The sequence below is a fragment of the Gobius niger genome (assembly GCF_951799975.1).
Source record: "Gobius niger genome assembly, chromosome: 5".
Classification (NCBI taxonomy): Eukaryota; Metazoa; Chordata; class Actinopteri; order Gobiiformes; family Gobiidae; genus Gobius; species Gobius niger.
Genome location: NC_136856.1, coordinates 13,661,322 through 13,677,243, shown reverse-complemented (window position 1 = coordinate 13,677,243; position 15,922 = coordinate 13,661,322). Strand labels below are relative to the sequence as shown.

At 41.0% G+C, this 15,922-nt stretch overlaps 2 protein-coding genes across 2 annotated transcripts; one reads left to right on the top strand and one right to left on the bottom strand.

Moving 5' to 3' along the window:
- Nucleotides 1-41: 41 nt before the first annotated feature.
- Nucleotides 42-3,289, bottom strand: slc43a3b (solute carrier family 43 member 3b; the record flags this gene model as incomplete). The annotated part of the gene is given in 13 exon segments (XM_079557039.1): nucleotides 42-137; nucleotides 141-142; nucleotides 209-336; nucleotides 621-807; nucleotides 1,218-1,325; nucleotides 1,400-1,543; nucleotides 1,624-1,736; nucleotides 1,869-2,008; nucleotides 2,078-2,170; nucleotides 2,297-2,373; nucleotides 2,445-2,491; nucleotides 2,788-2,917; nucleotides 3,005-3,289. Coding segments are annotated over 13 exon segments (1,512 nt in total). The 5' UTR covers nucleotides 3,252-3,289.
- A 3,648-nt stretch (nucleotides 3,290-6,937) lies between these two features.
- Nucleotides 6,938-15,867, top strand: LOC306963766 (zinc-binding protein A33-like). Its single transcript, XM_079557460.1, has 6 exons — nucleotides 6,938-7,549; nucleotides 8,167-8,262; nucleotides 9,695-9,928; nucleotides 10,284-10,306; nucleotides 11,309-11,424; nucleotides 15,059-15,867. Exons 1-6 carry the CDS (start codon nucleotides 7,028-7,030, stop codon nucleotides 15,622-15,624), a joined length of 1,557 nt encoding a protein of 518 aa, XP_079413586.1. The 5' UTR covers nucleotides 6,938-7,027; the 3' UTR covers nucleotides 15,625-15,867.
- The last annotated feature ends 55 nt before the right edge of the window (nucleotides 15,868-15,922 follow it).

Here is a 15,922-nt window from a genome sequence, read left to right as displayed (position 1 = left end):
GTACAGACATTATTTAATACTAACAGAGAACAGCATCGTCTTTACTTGGCTGTTGTTTTGAAGCAAGACTTTGACAGTGGATGTAGACAGACACCGGGTGAATGAAGATGACCAGGACGAGTACGTTGAGACCAATGTTAACCTGCGAATGAAGAAATGATACAAACAATAAGTTACTGTAAAGTATTAAAGACGGTATAACATATACTTGCATATAAAGGGTCTCCATTCAGCACATCCTCCACCAGGATGAAACAGGGATACTGCAGCAGAGACAGAAGAGCTGATAGACCTTTGATGAGGCCGTAAAGTTTGCCAAAGTGACAGGATGGGAAACTAAGAACAGAAAAGGTAATAGTCAAGCATAGCTTGGATCATAAAAGTGCAAACAACCATGATTGAAATAGAATGTACCAGCACTACTACTACCTACATAAACTGCTATAAATGCCCCCCCCTCCCCCCTTTCATTCTTTCCCTTATACACCTGGGTATCATTGACTTACAGTTTCCGTAAGTACAGCATCAATTCACTGTTTCACCTTAAACATTTATTCGGAAGAGCCCACCAGAAGAAAGCCTGTGCTCTCACAACACAAACTTGCATTTTATGAACTTACATGACGTGGATAAAGGCTGCATCACTGCCAGTGTAAAAGGCTCTGTTTAAAACCTGCAGGAAGAAGGTTAAATACTGAAGTGACAGGATGGGGATTGTGGCACAAACCGAAAACAGCACACAGAATAGAGACGTCAAGGTGAGGGACAGCATCGCAGCACGCAGGTCAGCCTCACGCTCATTAAGCCCTGCAAAACACACAGAGGGCACAGTAACTTACTGTGGTGGTTACAGGTAGAATATGCAGCATCTGCAATATATTAGGCTAATTGCTGGCTGGTATATATTGGAATTGGATCTGGCAACCCAGAGGATAGGGCTCTGTGCGCTTTCAGGACTGATAACGGTAGGCCCAGTACCAAATATTATTCCTGATTGTGGGATGAAATTTGTTTTGTCCTGTTTCAGTAAATAGTAAAAGTGAACATTTATTGTTAGCTAGTTAGTTAGTTAGTTGGGACATACGGTGACTTTGAGAAGTTCCCCTGTAAGTTGTGAAACATGGTTATAGACTCATCCTTGTAAAGAATTAAGTTTAAAAAATATATATATAAAATATATAAACAATACGTTTAAAGATGAATGACAATAGGTCTACCTGCAGCTTTTAATTTGCCTCGGTGTCTGTCCATAATGACGCCATTCCAAGGTGCGCACATTACACCACACAACTGAGTTATGGCAAAGGCATTGATGTACTGGCTTACTGCAGCACAAGACAATTGAAAAATGGCACAAAAACGTAAAAACATTCAGCATAAATAAGGCACTGCTACATACCGACAGCCTGGTCCTCTCCCGTGAGCCTCTGCAGCATTGGGTTGAGTGTGCCAATAAACAGATAATGTCTCAGCTGTATTACAGATAACCAAAGCAGGTGCCAAAAAAAGAAACTGGTCAGCAAACACTCTCGAAAACTCTTCTCTGTGGATAAGTAATACAATTAATTAATGTAATCAATCAAGATGACAATTTATGTAGTGGTGTAACACAATTTTACACACCCTTGGTCAACGATGTGCTGTTTTCATCCTGTGTTTGATCCAGTGATGTGTGAGAGTTATTATTTGCTTCCATTCTTCTCAACCTTGCAGTGTTGGATTTACAGCATCTTATTCTGTCAGAAAAAAACAAGAGTATTGTGGCACCAAAGGATATATTTGTTTGACTCCTCACATGTGTGCGTTGAACACTTTAGCTGCATTCAATAAAACTAAAATTAGTGGTTAACATTGTCATACAGTATTACCCGTAGGTGTAGTTTTCAGGTAGTGGGTAAGGTATTCTCTTCAGAGGCAGCAGGAAGAGCGTTCTTAGCACCAGAAGAATGCTGCAGGCTGATAGAAACAGGAAGGAGCTGTGGAGCCTGACCCCAGCTTCATGTAACAGCTACAATTAGAAAAACGGCAGCTGCGTCAGACAAAGCAGCTTTGAATGTCTGTTTTAAATGTTTCTTACTTTAATGATCAGGAAGAGGAGAGAGGATGATCCAAACGCTCCAGTGTAGACCGTGATGACTGTGGAGCGACGAGCACCAAACAGGTTCCCCACCTTCATAAAATATTTTTTTTCTCAAAACTCAAACAACCATAATTATTAGCAAATGTTTTCTAAATAAAAAAAAGAGGTTGTAGATATGTCATATTCCTTCTTGTTTTTTTGGTAGTGGACACACACCTGCATATTTGTCATCAGGTACATCCTGCCTCCGACCCCCATCAGAGACAGAGCAGGGAAAAGCATCACAGACAGGACTGAGAGAGAAGAGCAATTTTTGTTGGTGCTATTCATTCATGATAGGCCTAGGAAAGGTCAAGCGTGTTACCTGGTGTTGAGAAGGCCACCATCAATGTCCCCACAGTGAAGATGCATCTGTTCAGAATAGTACACTGCTTTGTTTATAATGATGTTGTAGTGAATAACCAATAATAATCTATGCACACGTTTTTTTTTTAACAAAAAAAATAGAGAAAAAATCTGTCCAATGTAGGCAGGTGATGCAGATTAACCAGTGGGTGATTGTTGTATCATGTAACTTTATATGTGGGAGGGAAAAAATATATATTTGTAGTGACACAGTGGCTGCACGTGTCACATAAAAAGTTGCATAATGTACCTTTAAGATCAACATCACCTAGCCTATAAAATGTATATGAATGGTAACTCACATTGCGCAGAGCCGTGCGACTGCAGTGCCGACCCAATCAAAGAGGAAACCGCTGGGAAAGGATAGAAAATTTGATGCAAAGGACGTGATGGTGAACACAAGAGAAAACTGCTCATCTTGTTCACTGCACTCTGCCAGAAACACACAAAACATATATTTTTTGTTGTTGTTGCAGAAAACACGTTTTGGCCCAATTAGCCAAGAACGCTGAAGCTCACCCACAGCATGCGTACTGTTGACTCCAGCGAAGCTCATGTTGAGTTTGGCACCGGAGTCCGCCGTCTTGTTTGGTCCTGGGGCTCTGATCGCGGTGGCGTTTAAACATAGTGAACTGAAGTATCCGTCGCTCCGGAGGACGATGACGAGAGAGGCCCATCCGAACACGGCTCCAGCAAAGCAGATGCACTCCAGCAGGCCCGTGCCGAAAGTCAACCACCTGCGCGAGCCACTCCACCCACACTGCATGGTCCTACGGTGAGCGCTACTCACTGATGGCTCTGAAAAACATCTCCGTTGTTTTCCTCCATTTATATGTACATTTACGTTTACTAACAGAGCAAATGTTACATACGGAAATGGAAAGATGCTCACCTGGAGAGGGAAAAGCTGTAAGGACTTTATCAACTTTACCTTACCTACTTCTGTATGTTTTACTTTTAAGTTAACACTATGATTCTTGTGAAATTATTAGTTATCCCACCTTAGTGTTATATTTAGAACACGTAAAGCCAGTGCGCCTGTCTTCAGTTCAACAGGTAGGAAAGTTACACAGATCCCTTCTATGCAAATAATAGCTGTATTTTAAGTAGCGTGAGAAATCCTTATTTCTTAATGAATTATAAATATTTTTTTTATGTCCAGACACTTTATTCAATTACTACAGTAAAAAACTAATTAAAAACTACTAAATTTGCACTGTGCTAAATAAATATAGATAATGTGTTCTCACTTGTGTCCTTAATAAAGATTGAATGAATAAACGTGCTATGTGAAATGCAAGACCCATCCCTAAGTGACTGATTGATGTCACCTGTGCATTTGACCTCAGACCTAAGCGGTCAGAGACAGCGATTTGTCCAAAATCTCATTGGCTCAATGTCTGTACAAGAAAATGTTATTTAACGTCTAATATTAATTAGACCAACAACACCACACCCCTACAAAAAATGCTCTATAGAGCTCTATATTGGCAATGGATCAATGTCTTATACTTTCAGAATATGTTGAAAGTGCTCCCTCTAGGGGATACATATATACATTGCCTAAATGCTACTCTTCAGTGATTAAATGTATTACAAAAACCTTTAGTGCAGACAATAAAGGTGAATAGAAACATTGCAAATGAATATAATAAATGTTCTTAATGGATGAGCATCTGTTACACACAAAAACTTGCCATTAAGGCCTAAAAACAGTCATGATCAATCCATTGTGTGTTGATAATAAATATTGGCACCCTCCACAATGGTGACCAATAGTGTGTGTTTTTTTACATATTACACAAACAATATACTTCAATATTAATTATTTGAACTATTGTGTCTCATCAGTGGCCCAGGCTTCTACCATATTTAAAAACTAGATAAAAAATGACCATACACCACACATAGGCTGTAGTTAGCTTTATTGTCAATTTCACTACATGAAACACAGAAGATACAGAAAATCGGTTACTGTCAATGCCTCGGTGCAGAGCATAGAGCAAAATCTATAACTATGTACACAATGGGTGGGTGAATGGGCGTGTTCAGTGTCCTTCAGGGGCTAGAGAAGACCACATTTTGTGAAGCAGAGGAGGGAGGGCAGGGAAGGGAGAAAGTTCAGCCTGTAGACTCAACAGTCTTCTCGTTGAAGGCAACACACTGCAGAGTCAGTGTGACGGGTGTGCGGGATCACCTTGAAATTCTGACTTGCTCAAATTTTGAACACTGTTTTGAACACTAAATTTAAGACAACAAACATAGACCTGTCCATTGTCATGCTGTCATTGATAACATTCATTTGGTGCTGCCTTTGTTGTAAGTTGCTTGCTGTTGACACTGATCCTGAAACAGATGAATTGGCGTGGCCAGCCTTTGTGTCAAAATATCCTCCAGTGCCTCCAAGGACATGCGCTTCACATCGTAGCCCAGCTTTGAGCTCTTCGCATGGGGATTTATCGGCACAATATCCTGCTCGCTGTGGCGGTCGTTCCTCCCCACAGCTGCATATGTGGGGAAATGTTTAGCATCTGGGGAACTGTTGTTATAAAGTGGACAACAATAGGCTGACCACATGTATTCAGGGATCAGCACGCGATTATTAACCCAGTGTCCATTGTCTTTGTACGGCAACGCCCCTGTGATTACATACATCGGTCCGGTACAAGCCCTCTTAAAACGCCGCAACACTTCTTGCTCGAGTTGACTCCAGGGGCCTGAGTTAGAGCCGGCACGCTGAGGGACAATATTGGTCAAAGTGAAAGTGGACACGCGGTTGTTTTTGGTCTCCTGATGCATGCTGGGATTTAGATGCCCCTTGGTGTAGTTGGAGTATTTGTAGTCCTGCAGCACAGCCTGGCTCTCTATAATGTTGTTCTCCTTCGTGGGATAGGCTAAAGGTTTCATCTCAGGGTCGGCACCGGGAAACACCAACTTCAAACAGAGATATTTAACAATTTAGACAAGAAAACAAGTGGATTGGAATGCATTCTTTTTTAAATTTGTTGCTAAGGTTTAATTAAGAAGAGCAGTGTACATTTTTTAAGAGAAGGCAGATTTAGTTTTACATTTACTTCACATTAAAGGATGACCAAAAGGCATCCTATACTACTCACCTGTGGCTCATACATCCATGTAGAATTCGGTCTTTTGCCATTTGCAGGTTTGAGGATGTACGCGGAGAAGAGGGGCACCCGGTACTCTCTCTGATATAGAGTGGCAAAGTGGTACTGGTTTCTGAAGCGCTGACAAATCGGCTGCAGCCCTGGTCCCACAAAACCAAGTGGTGGAGTTCTTCTGTAAAAGAAATGTGGACATTTAAAAAAGTCCTGGCTCAGTTCTGCTTGCACCAAAATAACGGAGCAGTGCAAGAGAACCAAAGTAAAAAACTGGACTAGTGGCGTAAAAAACATTATGCACACTGAGTGAGGAATCAATCAAGAGCTGCTGAACTATAGTCACAAGTGCAGGAAGTTTCCGGTAAGTCTGAGCTCTGGGGGTTAACAAAACCAAGGCTTCCTCTGTGACAGACTGAATGGTGCAAGGGTTAGCTGTCTAATTTCCTTTTACGGTCAGCACATACCCTGTGGGTGACCAGCCCCCTCCCCAGTGTCCTACAAAGTCTGTAGGTTTACTGTAATTCACCAATCATTAGGTCATTATTATTCAATGTATGTAATTTTGGTAAGTAAGTGGTTGAAACCTCTTTTATATCTCGCTTTTCACTTTTGTTGAATTTGCCATGGACCTTTTTAATCTTACTGATGTGCTTTGCAATGCTTTTCTTCTCTAACCTTGAGGGTTGTTATGAAAGGCTCTTATAAAAAATATAGTAACATAGGGTGCAATGGAAGTCAACTGGATTAATGATATCATTTGACATTCACATAGCTTGTTAATTTACTGTAGAGAAGTATTGTGCAAATAAATAAAAGGTAAGATTCCTGTCTCGCCTAATATTTTAACCTGACTTGATCATTCGACATAGGAATAGGCAGAAAATGTAGTATGTTTAACATTAGAGTAAAGAACATCTATTATTTCAAGCACTAGCACATATAAATAAACCCTGTTCAGACCCTGCACAATGATGCACAAACACTAAAACGGAATCGTATTCCCTCCCACTGTCTTCTGCAGATGTTGTGTAAACTAACCTGCAGACACAACAGCTGTTGGCTCTGTGTCACCTAGACTTTATTGGAATTTATAGTGTAAATCACCGACGTTTGAAGGCACAGGCTAATACATTCTCTCAAAAACATGGAAGAATTAAAAAATAAGCTATGTCTGAAATGTGTTCTGTAATTAAAAGTCTCAATTTATATAGAGGATTAGTCGGGCCCAAAATTTTGCAGAAAAGTCGTTCTTTAGCCTATCAGAGAACCTGTTTGTCCCGGGGGCGTGCAGTTGTGCTTGTTGCAACACGCCTCCGGTCTCTTCCGCATCCTCACCGAGCGCACCCTCCCTTTTCACTTAGCACAGACTTCTGAAACTTCTGTCACTTGTTGGTATATTTCGGGACTATGTTTGCTGTAGAGAATGGCGGAGGCCAACGCACTTGAGGAGCTTCAGTCCGAGCTTACTTGTCCCGTTTGTCTGGAGCTGTTCCGGGACCCAGTCATCCTCGAATGCGGACATCACTTCTGCCAGAAGTGCATCATCCAGTGCTGGGAGGTCAAAGCAGAGGAATTGGTCAACTGTCCCAAGTGTCGAAAATCGTGCGCCCGCAAATTGCGTCCAAACTCTTTGCTGTGCAACGTCGTGGATAGCGTGCGCCGCGCGCGCGTCATGGAGAGCGTGGCGGCTGGGCCCATGGCCTGGGACACGCAAGACTCGCTAGAAGACCCCGAGGAGCGCGAGCCCGGCTCCAGTATGAACAGTGTGGCCTCCTCAATCTCTCACTGGCCTCGGATGTGCTCAGACATGTGTGAAGAGCATGAGGAGAAGCTGAAACTGTACTGCGAGGACGACCAGCTGCCCATCTGTCTGGTGTGTGGCATGTCCCGGGACCACAAGACCCATAATGTCATCCCCATCAACGAGGCCTTTGAAAACTACAGGGTACAGCTTCTAAAACCCTTTTTGTTTGACACGTGCGTGTACATCAGAAAGTTATCAGAAAGTAGAATAGTTCAGAGATTTGACATGCCATTACATGCGCTCATGTAGCTCAGTGGCATAGATTTTCTTCAGTCTTATAAACCCAACTATGTGCTGAAACAGACTGTAACTGTGGAGCAGGTGAGGCATGTTACTTAAAGAACTACTTTAAGAAATGTCAGTCAGTCAGCCAATTCAGCTCACATCCTATTTCAGCCTAACTTGCCAAGTTGGTTTAAAACACTATTCAGGGATCATATTGCTTTATATTAACAGAGCCCCTTGATGCCCCCTGTTCCGGGTCTGATTTTGGTACCTGTGGCATTTCAGCATTTTACAGGAATGCAACAGAGCAGTGTTACTCTTTTAACTCTGTTGACAGTCCATGTTTGAACATTTACTGGTGCTAAATTCCTGTTCCGTTTGAGTTTGTTGGTCACGCTGTTCGGATGGAGCCAGAGCATCATATGAGTCCTGTTTAAGACTGTTGTTTTTCAGAGCAAAGAGGCAATCAGATTATCTCCCTCGTTCCATCTAGTGACACCGCTCTAATGTTTTTCATGTGACTCTTTGTCCAGGACAAGCTCTCAGTCTCCCTGCAGAGAGTGCAACTACAGGCGGAGGACGCCACACTCTTCCAAAGACAAACCAACGAGAAGATACTCCTCATTAAGGTATATGGTAAGCCTGTATACACTGGTGTCTGTTCTGTTTGCTTTGGCTCAGACACTCATCACAGATGTGTTGTGGGAACAGAACCTGAAAATCCTGTTGCTAGGCAGCGCTCACCTGCATTCCTCCTTTACCTGTCGTCAGGACGAGTCGACTATTATTACTCACTATGACCAGACCTGGGGTTTCTCACTTTTTGTAAAACCGTAAATCTTTCAAACCGTGATACGTAACAGTCTGGTGCTTTGTGACTGGTGAGTGTGTCATGCAGTGTTTGTGTTTTTCATTTAGAGTGGGTGAGAAAGACAAACACCATCTTAAAGCGCACAGTGTGCCACATGCCCTCAGAAATACAGATAAGGGCTCTGTCGCATACCCGTGGGCATATCTTTGAATACAGGCGTGCGTGTGTGTGTTAGATATGTGGACATGGAGGGTGCGTAGGGTGAACTCATTGCCTTGCCTGCAGCTATATCAAATATGCTCTTACTGTCAGCATACGTCTTCCTGTCTGTCTATTTGACCCAGTTTATATGCACAATCACAGATTTCAGTTCTGTGTTTGACAGGATATGGACAAATAGAGTAGAAACTTCCTCTTCCTGTCATTACATGTGCTGCCAGTTCATATGTTTTGTAAACATTCAGACATTCATAGTAGCAGTGATGGAAAGTAACACTGCCAAAGTACAGTACTTGATTACAAATTTGAGGTATTTTTACTTTACTTTAAAGCAAGTATCTGTGCTATCTATTCCACTACATTTTTTAAAAACTGGATTAAAAGTAAAACAACTTTGAATGGTTTCAATTCTTTCATATCTCCTCTTTGCAGACCTGCAGAAGGTGAATATTAAAGCTGCAGTAAAGTAGTTACTTTAAGTCAAACACCTGCCCATTAACAGCATCATTCTTCATGAAAAACAAAACAACAATCAGCAGTTTGTGTGAAATACGTTTTTCCTTTTTATTTTAATTTTTTTACATTTGACAATTTTCATACTTAAAAGCACATTGTGTAACATTTGGGATTATACTGTTGCCAGCAATACAGAATATTTGGCTTTGGCGACATCTCCATGGAGACAAGCTGGTAAAGCAGTAAAGTTACAGCAGGTCTTAGGAGAGGTGAGCCGCTCACAGCAAACACAATGTGTGTTTGGTCATTTTTAGGTATTTAATAACAATGAAAATATCTTTTCATACATTAAGCTTTTATTTCTATTTATTGGATGAAATTATATGCAGTGTGGTTTTACATCAATTTCCAGTTTTGAATTTGTCCCTCTACTTTAAGTAAAAAAAAAAAAACAGTATTTCTACCCCCACTGAATTATTGTGTTTTTTGTGGGGAAGGAGTGCAATGCAAATATTTCTCCCCATATGGATTAAGTTTATTTATTGTACTTGCATAAAACCTGACATGAATTTTAGGAACAAGCTGGCGATCTGGAGGAGCAGGTTACAGCGGAGATCGGACGCCTGAGGGACTTTCTTGTGGAGGAGGAGCAGCGCATCAAACAGAAACTACAGAGACAAAAAGAGGACAAACTTAATCAACTGGATGAGGCTCTCACTGAGGCCACAGAGCAGATTAGCCAACTGGAAAAAACAGCGGACGAACTCTGTGCCAAACTCCGTGAAGAGGAGGACCCAGAGCAACTCAAGGTACACGGAGTCTAGATTTATAGATGATGCAACCTTGCAGAGGTTTTTCCAAGCCGTCGACTGGACTTGGTTGTTTGACAATTAGAAAAACCTCCGCTGTGATGCACTCATTCTATGTATCTGAATGTAAAACATGCATTATGAATTGATAAAGGCACAAGACATTATAATGTTAATTTACACATACACAAGCTTTATGTTTAGACAGACATTGATGTTATATTTATTGTTCATTCTTGTAATGATAGATCAAATTCCCACGCTGAATTCATTCAGGTGTTACAGACTGGTTACAACAAGTGGCTAAATACTGAAGTCATTGTTTATCTAACATGTTTGAATCTGCTTTTTCCAGGGTATTAAAGACTTCATCGGAGGGTGAGTTTCAACCATTGAATCACACTTTATCACATTATTAAATCTGCTACGTGACTGCACTATTGTCTCATTGAGTAACTTTGGCACGATCAAGTCGCCTTGTCTTGTGCGTCCATGTGATGCCTGTTGCGTTTGTCCTGTGATGATCTGCACCTCGGGCTGTGGCAGGATGTTGGGACATAACTGCGATTTAACTAACACACTATAGATAAACAAATACAGAACACAGCTTGTTTATGAGCACTTGCAGGCTTAATCAGATTTGCAGTGGGTTCACCAAGTTTGTAGCAGAAGGGCTGTCACGCCAATTACTATATCGACTTCCGTTCAATAAAGGAAAAATACAATTTTGGGCTCAATATTTATCGTCAGTACATTTTATTTCAATCTTTTCCCCCCCATTTGTCCTGTCCACTCTGATACTTAGCCAAAGTAAGCCAACGTTTCATTGTATTTCATGTCCATTGTGGGATATTTTTAGATGAAGTACTTTTCAAACAGAGCTTAACTGTCACTTTTAAGCTTTAGAGTATGTTTCTATTTTATAATGCCATTGTAAGGCTTTCAATAATATCATATGTGATAATTGCCTGCCTCAATATATCAAACTTCAGATTTTGTTTTAAAAAAAAAAAGAAAAAAGGATTAGGAACTACTACTACTAGTAAGTATACCAATAGTTGAAATTTTACATCTTTTAAATGGTATACAATATAAAATAGAATTTACTAGCAACTGCAAGCAATATGCCTGTATTTTTAGGAACCATGTGAGGAAAAAGTATAGCTGTTGCTCTGATTACGTGACAAGTTTCCGAGGCACTTCTGGATGAGGTCAAATAATATTATATTCTCTTCAGTTTAAAGTTATGAGTTTGAAAAGGCTTGCATGAAGTCGGCCCAAAAATGTCCTCTGGAAAATCTTTGAGACAATGTTATTTTGAACCCTGCTGCTGTTGCATGCCAGAGTTGAGTCTGTCTGCTCCTGTCTTGTTTGTTTTAGGGCTGAGAGCCTGTTTGAGCGCCCCCTGGAGGTGAGCGTAGATCTGCAGTCTGGGGAGGTACTGGGACCTCTACAGTACAGAACATGGAGGAAGATGTGGTCGATCTTTCAGTCAGGTAAATACAGGATTTTAGCTCTGTCTTCGGCATAACTATAGAGGTTTTGCAGATTCCATTTCTATTTGGATAAAAATACAAATGGAACCTCAAATGCTAATCTCAAAATAAGCTCTATTTAAAATGTGCAGTGTTTATAATGTATTTGTTATTTCCTCTATAAAGATGAGTAGAGTTTTGTATAGTTATGACACATTGTTCATAAATTAATTTGCTCAGCTGAAATTACAATTTTTAATCATTTAAGTATGTGAAAAATGTCTAAGGATGATCCACTGCCAGGAAATACCAAGCCGATTCTGTTAAAATATTCCTCATAAGGGCCAAGCACAAGTCCCTTAAGCTTATGGTCAAAACTTTTATTACTTCAACATAAGTCTGAGCCTTAACTAGCTACTGTAACATTGATATTGTTTATTTGCATTCAAGTTTGGTAATTCATCTGAAGTGTTTCCACAAATGCAATCCCTTTAAAGGAATAGGCCACCGTTTTTACATACTAAAATATGTTCTTACCTCACTTTAGTCAAGTTAATATATCCCCGTCTGGTCTTTGTCCGTGCGCTCTGTCACGCAAACGGAGCACATACGCAACCTCTCCCACATGTCACATAGCTCCGAAAAAGCTCACGATAGAAGCTACCAAGCTCTTCCACGTGTTCCCTATTTAAATTAAGTTACGTGAAGTGTTTTCATGCGAAGTATATTTACACAGAAATGTAGCATGTCGATTTTATAAGCAAATAAAAAGGGGGACTATATTGTGAGGCGTAATGATACGAGGAGCACAGCGTCCGCGTAGTAACTCCTAAAGACTTCCCCCGCTCACTTCCGGCAATAACCTTTAGGAGTTACTGCGCGGACGTTTTACTCCTCGTATCATTACGCCTCACAATATAGTCCCCCTTTTTATTTGCTTATAAAATCGACATGCTACATTTCTGGGTAAATATACTTCGCATGAAAACACTTCACGTAACTTTATTTAAATAGGGAACACGTGGAAGAGCTTGGTAGCTTCTATCGTGAGCTTTTTTGGAGCTATATGACATGTGGGAGAGGCTGCGTATGTGCTCCGTTTGCCTGGCAGAGCGCACGGACAAAGACCAGACGGGGATATATTAACACGTCTAAAGTGAGGTAAGAACATATCTTAGTATGTAAAAACGGTGGCCTATTCCTTTAAGCCAGTATTCGTGTTAACAAAAGGTGGTCATAAATTATATGGCGAGTCAGTGACTGTGGCCCATTGTTTGAAATCCTCTAAACTGTTTATTTTCCTTCGCTGTAAAACTCTTCCTAAGCTCCTCGAAGCCTCGGCTGCAAAGAATGTGAGAAATGCAATGATTAATGGATCTGTAACATGCCCTCTTCCTTTGTCCCTGATAGTATAACAACCACGGGTCACTCGGTCTGACAGATCTAAATTCAAGCTGCGTCAAAGTAGTTATACACACTAGCATTTCAAATGTATCTGTGTCTGTTTAGCCACAGCTCTGGCAAGGCTCGTTTTTCACTCAATTGGCTGCGCGTGATTCAACACGTCTCAGCTGAAGGTCGAAGCCAAGGATTTTCTCCAGGATCATTGAGTTCTATTGTGTTCAGATCCATTGTGGTCCTCGGTCAATTCCTGTAATCCTGGATTAGACTCAATTTAGTCCTGTATTAGACTTGGTTTGTTTCGGTCTTTTCGTAATAACACACTCTTAGTTAATTCATTAATTCATTCATTCTGGGTCTGCTTGATTCAACATGGACCTGGTTTCCTCACAACTGTCTACATTGTTTTCAGTGGTTTAGTCCCATGTTCCGCTTCCTTAGCCCATTGGTGGGGTCGGTCCAAAATAAAGTAATTATCATATTTACTTAAAGAGGGGGTATTATGCTTTTTTCAATCACATAGCACCAGTCTATAGCACACTACAATGATGACCAAACCTTCTGTTGGTCTGTAAATGCAGTAAATTAGAATAACTGCCTTGTATAAAATTGCTCTCTCAAAATGGCTGTAGCGAATATCTTGAAATAGGCCTCTGTCCCTTTAAGAACCTCTGACCCTTTCCGACATGCCCCCTCCACACTCTGCTGAGGAGCAGTGGTTGGTTACTCGGCTGGTGACGAAAGCTCGGAGGCGTCTCCAGGAGGTGGAGGCGTTCCTAGGAGGAATCAGGCAAACCTGTCCCTAAAATGGCTGCCATCAGAGTTTTTACAGATTACTCAAAAATATGTGAATGTGCCAAGGCAACACTTCAGGCATGTTTTTAATCAGGGAATGACATAATAACATGAGGTAAAGCTTGAAAAAGTCGATTTTGCATAATACCCTCCCTTTAAAGCTGACCTGGCTTTTTATTGTTGCAGAGGAAATTTACTTTTGCCCTCCTCACAAAGTATGTTGTAATTACAGAAAAAAAAGTTTATTGAGTGATTCTTATTTTTTAAATTTTATTGGGGGTTTTTGGTTGGGATAGTGCATGTTAATGAACACACATGGGTCTCATGCATGTAAACAAGCCACACCGGATTGTAGCCTTGGGCTAATTTCCATCCGTCGTCCCCATGCACACTCTCAATCACACTCTCATCCATCCCGACCTATTGTACATGTTTTTAAACTATTAGTTTTGAAGTAGAATCTAAACTAGTGCAATTTATTTTGGGGTTGGTTCCCCCCCGCTCAAAGCTGTGCACGGGCGTGAAACATGCATATAATTCATTTTCTTTAACAATTCGGATGTGCAGGTTGGATTGTGAGAGCAATCCCTCCTGCACATCCTTTGGGCCAAAACTAAACATTTCACAGTTTGAACAGGAAAAACTGCGTTAAAGGGAATAGATGCAAGTTGGTCATTTTTATACCCACTACTGCCACCTTAGATCTTACACTTAACTAACATGTAGGGGAGGAAAATACATCATTTTAACATTTTCAAACTCCAGATAGTCCCTTTTTAAAATAGTGATGGAAGGTGTAGGAGTATGTGTTATATTATTGCTCATGTTGATTTCAATGTCTTTCTTTTTTTTCCGAACAAATAAATACATCTTTTACCAAGGAACTGTCCCCCTCATTGCCATTTAAATTTACCACAAAATAGTTTCCATTTTATTACTTAAAGTTAAAACTATGCTGCAAACAAGCCTTTACGGTCACCTATTAATTAAATGCACCGTCGCAATCGATTTAATTAAAACATGAGTTTCAGTTGCAAAAAAGGAAGGTGTGTTAGAGGACAGGAAGGCATAGGCGGATGTGAACCACAAATGTTATGCAATGGACTGGCCTAAAATGCTTTGTGTGCAGTTAAAGGCCCTGTCCATGTGACTATAGAGGATTTTTATTGATGGTGAGCTTTCAGCTAGTTTTAGTTAGCATTACTATGACTGTGACCTCAAAAAGTGACCATAAAAGTGCTAATAAACTTATTCGTGTAATGAACTGGGGTGTTAGAAATGCATTAGGAAAGGTGGGAATGAGAACATATAAGCATCCTGCATCTGTGCTGTTTTTCCTGGTTCCGTTATGATTTACACTTTATAATGTTTTGTTCCTTGTACTTTTCAAATTTGGTACAATTAAATCTACATGATCAATCTCTGCTTTGGTTTCTGAACTCTTTGTATTTCTTTCCAGCCATGACCACAGTGACCCTTGATCCCGATACCGCGTACCCCTGCCTGTGGGTGTCCGAGTGCTGCACCAGTGTCCAAGTGGGCAATATCCGTCCAAACCTCCCCAACAACCCAGAGCGCTTCACCCGCTACAACATTGTCCTGGGCTCGGAGGGCTTCACCTCAGGGCGACACTACTGGGAGGTGGAGGTGGGAACAAAAACCGCGTGGGGCCTTGGAGTAGTCACTGCGTCTGTCAACAGGAAGGAGGAGATCAGCCTCTGTCCCGAAGATGGATTCTGGACTGTGGTGCTTCGGGACAATGGCGACGGGAGCAGTGAGTACGAGGCCTGCACTGACTCAGAGGATGGCTTGATTTATCCGTCCAAACCTCCCAGGCGGGTGGGGGTATACCTGGACTACGGTCGCGGGGAAGTGGCGTTTTATAATGCTGACAACATGGACCACTTGTTCACTTTCTACAATGCTAAATTCAATGAGGCAGTTTTCCCTTATTTCAACCCCTGGCCAATCATCAACGGGCAAAACCGAGAGCCCCTCATCGTAGTCTCCCCACACTGGGCTTAGCCGGTTTGCATTTTTAATGGGCACTTTACAGTATACTACGAGAGAATAGAACTGGACTCCTGCAAACAGGCCTTTTATTTGCAGCAATATGAATACAGTTGAAGTTGTGAAAATAAAGTTTCTATTGTTGTTAACCTAAAAAAAAGTGTGTAAAGTGTGAAATGCAGGATTGTGTTAAAGGTAGGGTTTATAGGATTTTTTGTAAACATTTTATAAACCTTTCATATTTGACATGAGGTTAACATGTTCAAATAATCATAATAATAATAATAATCATTTAAATGAATGATATTGTAAT